Below are 9,879 nucleotides of genomic sequence, written 5' to 3' on the forward strand. Positions count from 1 at the left end.
CTGAAAGTGTGCATGGTATGATCTCGATTCTTTTATATTTATTGAGGGCTGCTTTATGTCCCAGTATGTGATCTATCTTGGAGAATGTGCCATGCACACTTGAGAAGAAAGTGAATTCTATAGCCTCAGGATGTAGAGTTCTAAATATATCTGTCAAATCCATCTGGTCCAATGTATCATTTAAGTCCATTGTGTCTTCATTGATTATCTGTCTAGTTGATCTGTCCATTGCTATAAGAGGAGTATTAAAGTCCCCTGCTATTAGCACGTTCTTATCGATAAGAGTGTTTCTGTTTGTGATTAATTGTTTTATATATTAGGTGCTCCCATTTTCGGTTCATACACATTTATAATTGCTAGCTCTTCCTGATGGATAGACTCTGTGATTATTATATAATGCCCTTCTTCATCCCTTGTTATTGTCTTTACTTTAAAGTTCAGCTTGTCTGATATCAGTATAGCTACTCCAGCTTTCTTTTGACTTCTGTAGCATGATAGATATTTCTCCATCCCCTTACTTTCAATCTGAAGGTGTCCTCCAGTCTAAAATGAGTTTCTTGTAAACAGCAAATAGATGGATTTTGTTTTTTTATCCATTCTGCTACCCTATGTCTTTTGATTGGGCATTTCGTACGTTTACATTCAGTGTTATTATTGAAAAATATGGGTTTAGAGTCATCGTGTCCTTTGTGGGATTTATGCTTGTGGTGGTGTCTCTGGTATCTTGTGTTCCTTAAACATTTCCCTCAGAGGGTCCCACTCAGGATTTCTTGTAGGGATGGTTTAGTGGTGACAAATTCTTTCAATTTTTGTTTATTTGGAAAGACTTTTGTCTCTCCTTCTATTCTGAATGATAGGCTTGCTGAATAGAGGATTCTTGGCTACATATTTTTTCTGTTCATCACATTGAAGATTTCCTGCCATTGCTTTCTGGCCTGTCAAGTCTCAGTAGATAGGTCTGTCACCACTCTCATAGGTTTCCCTTTTTATGTTAGGGCCCTTTTCTCCCTAGCTGCTTTCAGAATTCTCTCTTTGTCCTTATACTTTGCCAGTTTCACTTTGATATGTCGTGCAGAGATCGATTCAAGTTATGTCTGAGGGGAGTTCTCTGTGCCTCTTGGATTTCAACGTCTGTTTCCTTCCCCAGATTGGGGAAATTCTCAGCTATAATTTGTTTAAGGACTCCTTCTGCCCCTTTCCCTCTCTCTTCCTCTTCTGGAATTCCTATGATACGGATATTATTCCATTTATTGTGTCACTGAGCTCTCAAATTCTCCTTTCGTGTTCCTGTATCAGTTTATCTCTCTTTTTCTCGGCTTCTTCTTTTTCTTTCTTTCTTTTTTTTTAAATGTTTTATTTATTTCTAGGAGAGAGAGAGAGACAGTGTGAGCAGGGGAGGGTCAGAGAGAGAGGGAGTCACAGACTGAAACAGGCTCCAGGCTCTGAGCTGGCAGTCAGCACAGAGCCTGATGCTGGGCTCGAACCCATGAACCGCGAGATCATGACCTAAGCAAAAGTTGGACGCTTATCCGACTAAGCCACCCAGGCCCCTCATCGGCTTCTTCTTTTTCTATAATTGTGTCTTCTAAATTACTTTTTCTCCTTTCTGCCTCTTCAATCCGTGCATTGGACACCTCCATTTTATTATGCATCTCATTTATAGCATTTTTTAAAATTCATCACAACTATTTTTAAGCTCCATAGTGTTTGTAGCAATAGTTTCTCTGATGTCTTCCATGCCTTTTTCAAGCCCAGCGATTAATTTTATGACTATTGTTCTAAATTCTTGTTCAGTTATTTTGCTTATATCTGTTTTGAGTAGTTCTTTAGCTGTCAATTCTTCCTGGAATTTCTTTGGAGGAGAGCTCTTTTGTTTCATCATTTTGGTTAGCTTTCTATCTCTTATTAGTTTTAGAAGCTTGTTATGCACTTTGCACCTGCGAGTGCTGCTGTACCAAAGAAGGCTCTTTGACTGTCCAGAGCCTGTCCGTTCAGGAAGTGTTTTCTGAATGGTGTCTCTTGGTCTCTTGCCGAGACCTTGGTTATTTTATTTCCCTACTCGTAGTGGTATTTGGAATTCTCTACCATGTGTACTTTGGCTTGTTTCTTGAGTAGCTGCTATAAGGTTTTCTCAGTGGACTCTGTCTCCTTTTCCTCTGAAACTCCTGGATTCTGTAAGGGTTCCTATGGCTTCAGGCCTTCTCCGTTTGAGAGATGGGGGCGAGTGTAATGTACGGAGCTCCCTACTTCTCCTCCATCTTTCCTCTCCTCTAAAGATTTTATTTTTAAGTTATCTCTACAGCCAACATGGTGCTTGAACTCACTACCCTGAGATCCAGTCACACACTCTTCCAACTGAACCAACCAGGCACCCCCCAAAATCAAAATGTAAAATAAAGTCTTCTGACTATAAGCTAATTGAAATGTTCCAGAGGACCTCTGGAATATTTCAATGATTCTGTTTTCATCATAAAAGAGAGATATGAAACTAATTAGGCTTGCTTGGTAAGTTAAGTTACACAGGAAATTTTGTCAAGTAAATAATACTAAACTCTCTTGTATTTGTGTAGATATGTACTACTAAAGTCAGTATTCTGGAAATTGTATGAAATGCCTATAAATCTGAAAAGTCCTGGTATGTAATTACCTTAAAATGTTATGTGTGACCAACAATAACCAAATTGCCTTGCCCATTACATAGTAATGAATTCTAATCAGATCTTTAATCATGGATTTTTTAAGTCCTTTATCATTTATGGACAGTTATACTTTTTCTCAGATGCTTTTACNTTTTTGGGTGTGTAAACTCCCTGTGCCGGGGCGTTGCCAAGGTGGGCCGTGCTCTACATCCCAAGCCAGGCCTTGTTTCCAGATCTCAGTCCGCGTGCCCCATTGAAATTGCCCAAAATATAAAGTCACAGGCCATCCCCTCAGAGCAATTTTAAGCCTCTCGCCTTCCCCCTGGGGATCGAGCCAGAAGCCGCTGCTCCCGCGTCCTCCAGGTTGAGCTGGCGAGTGAGGAGCAGTTTCACCCGGGGTCGCCTGGGACCAGTGCATCCCACCTAGGGTCAGCTGGACAGCAGGAAACCGGGTCCCTCTGTGTCCCATCGCCCGAAATATAAACTCGCAGCAAATCTCTTAGAACAGTTACAAGCCTTTTGCCTCCCTCCTAGGGATCCAGCCGAGCCAGAAGCACAAAGGTGTGGCTGCCCCATGTCCCCTCCAGGTCGAGCTGGCTCTCAGGGAGCAGTTTCCCTGGGGGTTGCCTGGGACGAGTCAGATGGAGAGCAGGAAACCGGATCCCTCTGTGCCCCAAGCAGAGGTTTTTCTCTTCTCCAGCGACAGGGACAGTGTCTTGAGAAGTTTTGGCCACTCTTTTTTCCCCCCTGGACTCACTGCAGCTCCCCACAGAGGGGGATCCCCCCCTCCCTCTGTGACTCCGGTCCCAGCCCGATTTTATCTTCCCCAGTTCGCACTCACGCTATAAGGTTTTCTCAGCGGACTCTGTCTCCTTTTCCTCCTAAACTCCTGGATTCTGTAAGGGCTCCTATGGCTTCAGGCCTTCTCTGTGTGAGATATGGGAACGAGTGAAATGTACGGAGCTCCCCAGTTCTCTGCCATCTTGCCCTCTTCCCTCTCAGAACCACTGCTTTTAGATAGAGCAAGTGGAGGTAAAATAGAAGACTCAGGTAAAGAATATGTCAAACATCACTAAGGCTTTTTGCCCAAGAAGCAAAAGAAAAAATGTATAAAAAAACCACATCAGGTGGAAGAGTCAGATCAGGTTTGGGGAAGAAAGGAGGTGGGAGGAGAGGAGAGGGAGGTAGGTGAGGGAGAGGTAGAGCTGTTGGGGCTATTTTTGTGGTATTCTGCGGGTTTCAGTCATGAGTCTGCACTTTTAGGTGAAGATGAATTTGAGGCTGAAGCTGCTTCCAAACTCTTCTCAACCCAGGGTTGTCCTGAATCAGCAGAATGGAGTGACCAGCAGGGTAGGCAGCCATGATGAATTTGCACAAAATATTCCAGGAACTATTGGTATCAAAGATGTTAGACATATAAAGAAATAGAAATATAAACAAGAAAGAAATAGAGCAGCTGCATTGGAAATGTAGAGAATGAGAATGTAGCTGGTAGCTTTGATGGCCCCCATGTGAGCCTCCATGCTGGGGTCCCTGGACCCAGGGGCATTGCCTTCCATGTGTAGGGTGTGTCTCTTGAGAGAGATGATCAGCAGGGTGGCTGAAAAGATGAACATGATCAGAGGAATGAAGATCCCCAGGTTATAGAGCAGAACCAGGTTGACCACATTGGTCTGAGTGAAGTATTTTTTCTTAGTGCAGTTGGGAGAGGGGATAGAAGATTGTTACGATACATGGTGTTGATGTCATTGGAGAAGAACACACTGTAGCCCAAGGAAATAAACACTCAGAGCCACAGAAGCCAGAGCATCAGTCCGGAAATTCTCCATTTCAGCTTGAGGAAAAGGGGGTGGGAGAAATCAGCAACCTTCATGAAGTAGAAGAAGCTGAGCCAGCAGCAAACCAGAGACTACAATGATTTAAGAACATGGAACTTTGAATGTATCATATATAACGTCTTCATTATAAAAATATGGGGATGTTGAGCTGAAGGTAATTTCTAGCATCATGAAGCTTTAGAGAGCTATTTCTCTAAAAAGAAAACAGGATTCTGCCTTATTGGAAACTGCCTTATTTTTAATCCATTCAGCTGCATTTGTAGCCATGATGAACCCATTTTCAATGATACCAATGATACATTCAGTGCCTGTAACTGCTAAAATTGAGAGGATGTGAAATGGTGACAATCCATTATTTGCAGGATTGCAGGTTTTAGTCATCCTGAGCTGTTACCCCTGTTTGGTGTCTGGAGGAAAATGTCTCTCTAGCATTTGATAGATCCTTGATAGCTCCCATTATTCATGTCATAGGAGGAAGCCTCTGAGGCATCATTTCCAAATTCACTCCATTTGTTTATCTCAGAATTAATTAGCTCTAAATCTGGAGATGCAAATGATGGAAGGATTTGCTTTATAATCCTCTTTTGTGTCCATTTGGACTTGTTGGGTTTTTTTTTATTTTAAATTTTTTATTTATTTTTAAAATTTAAATCCAAGTTAGTTAGCATATAGTGTAATATTGATTTCAGGAAGAGAATTTAGTGATTCATCACTTACATATAACAACTAGTGCTCATCCCAAGTCCACCCCTTAATGCCCATCACCCATTTAGCCCATCCCCCTCCCCAACACCCTGCCAGCAACCCTCAGTTTATTCTCTGTATTTAAGAGTCTCTTATGGGAGCACCTGGGTGGCTCAGTCGGTCAAGCGTCCAACTTCAGGTCAGGTCATGATCTCATGGTCTGTGAGTTCAAGCCCCACACCAGGCTCTCCACCATCAGCACAGAGCCTTGCTTTGGATCCTCTGTCTCCCTCTCTCTGCCCCTCCCCTGCTTGCTCTCTCTCTCTCTCTCTCTCTCACTCAAACAAACAAATATTTTTTAAAAAAGAATCTTTTAGGGGTGCCTGGGTGGCTCATTTGGCCAAACGTCCGACTTTGGCTCAGGTCATGATCCCATGGACTTGTTGGTTTTAGTTCAATTATGGAGCCTAGGAAGGACTTGAGTAGATGCTGCTTTATATATATTTTTTTTAATTTTTAATTTTTAAAAAAAATCCAGGTTAGTTAACAGATAGTGGAATAATGATTTTAGGAGTAGAATTTAGTGATTCATCACTTACATGTAACACTCAGTCAGTGATCATCCCAACAAGTGCCCTTCTTGATGCCTGTCACCCATTTAGTCATCTTCCACCCAACATCCTTCCTTGTTTTCTAAGAGAGCAACCCTTAGACACAGAATCCAAAACAGGCTCCAGGCTCTGAGCTGTCAGCACAGAGCCTGATGCGGGGACCGAACCCACAAACCATGAGATCATGATCTGAGCTGAAGTCAGTCACTCAATCGACTGAACCACCCAGGCACCCCTATTGTCTTATGTTTCTATTTTCCTTTACAATTTCCTTTAAAACTTTTTTTTTGAATGGGTAAAACATGTACATATTAATAAACTTTTTGAGCACATATTGTATACCAGGCACTTGGGTTACAGAGTGAAACACAGGAATCCTATCTCAAGAAACTTTAAAGATTAGAGCCTATGGGTATTAAAATTTTTTAAGGTTTTTTATTTTCAGTTTACTTGTTTTTTTGAAAGAGAGAGAGAGCGGGAGAGAACATGAGCAGGGGAGGGTCAGAGAGAGAGAGAGAGAGAGATTTCTAAGCAGGTTCTGTGCTGTCAGTGCAGAGCCTGATCCGACGCAGGGCTTGATCCCACAAACCTATGACCTGAATCAAAATCAAGAGTTGGACGCTGAACTGACTGAGCCACCCAAGTGCGCCATAGATATTACAGTTGTAAAAGGTATGTGCTCTTAATGACATAGTATGTTGGATGGTTAGCAGGTCTCTGAGGCAGCCTGGATGGTTAATAATCAAGTTGACTGCAATAGTTAAGTAAAGGACTCAGATGAATGAGGCCAAGTTTTCAGTACAGGTGCCCATAAATCAGCCTCTCTTTGTTCCTGGTACAGCTAATCTCAGTTACTGATCTTGTAAACGATTACCCTGACAGAGGAAAAGGTAATACAAATAAGTCAGACATTTTTATTCAATGTGTGCATAGTTTGAAGAGTTGTATTTATATATAGCTTTTTATTTTATTTATTAGAAAAATAATCCTGTTCACTTTCCCCTCCCCAGCTCATTCCCCGTCTTCAGAAGAAACCATTTTCAATTCGTTTACCCATTTCATGTGATATTTTTCTCCATGTCTCTAAATAACATACCTATTGTGCTACCTCTTGATTTTTCCCCCAGTTTTGGTCATTTTCTTTTGACTTCCCATGATGCAAGATGAGGACTTAGCTCTATTTCACTGTCCACACAGCAGCTTAGTACAGCCACACTCACCATTCCTTCTGTCCCTGATGCCTTCCATATGTTTATATTATGATAATGGTTAATACAATGTCCAATATTTACATTACTCTGACTATGCAAATATAGTTTGTAGTTGAGCCTTATGTGATACCCTGTGATTACTTTTTGTTTTATATGCAAATTTTTGTTCTCCCTAGAGCAACTGAAAGAGAATTGTTGCTTAGTTTTTTATGTATTTGTCATCAACTCATTCCAACTTTGATCTTGATTTTCCAAATTTTTTTCAATATGCTCAGCCATTTCAGATATTCTATATCTTGTAGATGTAACTAGTTGACCCATTCTACCTGCTCCAAACTGGACCAGTTCTCTGGAGGCCTGGTGTACATTTGCCATTTTAGACTCTCCCTTCTCTTTTATCCTAGTGAGTCTCTTTTCTTTTGTCTTATGGTGAATTCCCTGTTGTCTGGTTTTCTTGGTTTAATCCCTTAATTTGGTGGAGCACATACCCCAGTAGCATTCTGAGAAAGGGTGCATGGGAGATACATTTTTTTTCAAATTTGCATGTCAAAAATATCTTTATTCTAACTTCCCAACCAATGGTATGGCTGTGAATTGAATTCCTGCAGGTGTTGCTGTTGAAGAGTCTAATCGCAATTTTGTTCCTTTTCCTGTAACTTACATCTCTTTCTCTGGAGTCAAAAAATATCTTATTTTTATCCACATTATCCTGAATTTTCATGATAATATCTTTTGCTGGATGTCTATTTTACTAACTGGACTGGGATTTCAATCTGGAAAATCACATCTTCCAATTGGGCAGCATGTCGATTTTTAATTTATTGATTCCTTTTACTTTTTTCCTCTCTTCTTTCTTTTCTGAATTTCTAATATTTATGGTTGGACTTTAACATTTTTTCGTCTCTTTAGCATTTTATTCTAATTTCTGAGAGATTTCCTTGACTTTTTCGTCCAACCATTTCATTGGATGTTTTCATTTCTACTATCATAATTTTTTAAATTTTTATTTATTTATTTCTTTTTACAAATAGCTTATTGTCAAACTAGTTTCCACATAGCACCCAGTGCTCATCCCCACAAGTGCCCTCCTCCATGCCCATCCCTCCCCCCCCACATCCATCAGTCCTCAGTTTTTGTCAGCATTCAAGAGTCTCTCATGGTTTGCCTCTCTCCCTTTCCCCCACCATTTCCCCCCTTCTTCTCCCCCTTGTTCCTCAGTTAAGTTCCTCCTAATCCTCCTATACATGCAAACATATGATATTTGTCCTTCTCTGCCTGACTTATTTCACTCAGCATAACACCCTCAAGGTCCATCCATGTTGCTACACATGGCCTCTACTATCATATTTTAAACTTCCATATGTCTCTTTCTCCCCCTCTCATGTTCCTTTTTAATAATGTCCTGCTCTTGCTACGTGTATGAAGGTGTTTTTTAATTGTCTTTTGAAGTTTTCATCTTCCAACATACTATTTCCTCTAAGTTAATGCTTCTCTTTGATTTGGTCTTGTATTTCTTGGTAAAAACTTTCAGCAACTCTCTATTAATCTTTGGATGACTGTTTCTTTATGAGTGAGTCTCTCTTAGTTTTTGGATTTCTGAATATATTTTAATTTGTTCTTATTTTATTAAGAATTTGACTAGGTAAAAAATTCTAGTTTGACAGCTGTTTTGGATTTGTTAGTTTCTTATTTCTGGTTTTCATTATTGTTGATGAGAAATATACTGCTATTCTTTAGTATTATACTTTTTTGTTGTATCTTTGATAGTTTTAAGATTATCTCTTTTTAGGGGTGCCCGAATGGCTCAGTTGTTAAACATCCAACTCCTGATTTCTGCTCAGGTCATGATCTCACAGTTATAAGATGCAGCCCTGCATAGGGCTCTGCGCTGAGCATAGAGCCTACCAGGTATTTGCTCTCTCTGTTTCTCTCTGTCCCTCCCCGACTTGCACTTTCTTGCATGCTCTCTTGCACTCTTGCAAAATAAAAAAAGATTATTTTTAAATATTCTGTATTTTTCTATTATGTGGCTAGTCAGGACTTTTATTATTATTAAAAATTTTTTAATGTTTAGTTATTTTTGGGACAGAGAGAGAGACTCTAGAGGGCCCTAAATATGGTATTTTATACATTTTTTAAAACTGGTAAACTTTTAGCAATAATAACTTTAAATACTGTCTTTCAGACTTTTCTTTCATTCTCCTCATTAGGAATTTCTTTTTTAAAAAAATTTTTAATGTTTATTTATTTTTGAGAGAGAAAGATAGAGTGCAAGTGGGAGAGGAGCAAACAGAGACACACACAGAATCCAAAGCAGGCTCCAGGCTCTGAGCTGACTGCAAGATCATGACTTGAGCTGAAGTCAAGGCTTAACCAACTAAGCCACCTAGGCTCCCCTGGAATTCCTATTAAACCTTGTTTCTCTTTACAGTTACTGCAAGATTTTAATATTCTTGTCTCCTTATTCTGCATTCCATTTAGGGTAGCCATATAATTTATCATGCAAAGGAGACACTTTTGGGAATGAGAAAGGGCACTACAGTAATTAAAAATTGTATGATTACTAAATCTGAATTTTTTGGCTAAAATTTTTTATTATTTCTTGGTAGACATGGAAAATAGATCTATTCAAAAATATTTTTTAAATGTGGTGGGGTGCCTGGGTGGCCCAGTTGGTTAAGTGTGTGACTCTTGATTTCGGCTTATGTCATGATCTTACATTTGGTGAAATCGAACCCTGCATCAGGCTCTCTGCTGACAGTGTGGAGTCCGCTTGGGATTTTCTTTCACCCTTTCACTCTGCCCCTCCACTGCTCGATCTCTCGCTCTCAAAATGAATAAATAAGCATAAAGAAAATAATAACAATACGGTGCCCTGTTGGTAGGAATGCAAATT

General features: G+C 40.0%; 1 protein-coding gene across 1 annotated transcript; it reads right to left on the reverse strand.

Annotated features, from left to right (window-relative positions):
- Positions 1-3,878: 3,878 nt before the first annotated feature.
- On the reverse strand, positions 3,879-4,645 carry TAS2R39 (taste 2 receptor member 39). Its single transcript, XM_039243034.1, is given in 5 exon segments — positions 3,879-4,055; positions 4,058-4,359; positions 4,362-4,535; positions 4,538-4,570; positions 4,573-4,645. Coding segments are annotated over 5 exon segments (759 nt in total).
- Between the last annotated feature and the right edge of the window lie 5,234 nt (positions 4,646-9,879).

The sequence above is a fragment of the Hyaena hyaena genome, unplaced genomic scaffold (genome assembly GCF_003009895.1).
Source record: "Hyaena hyaena isolate Hyena2069 unplaced genomic scaffold, ASM300989v1 scaffold_220, whole genome shotgun sequence".
NCBI classification, from domain to species: domain Eukaryota; kingdom Metazoa; phylum Chordata; class Mammalia; order Carnivora; family Hyaenidae; genus Hyaena; species Hyaena hyaena.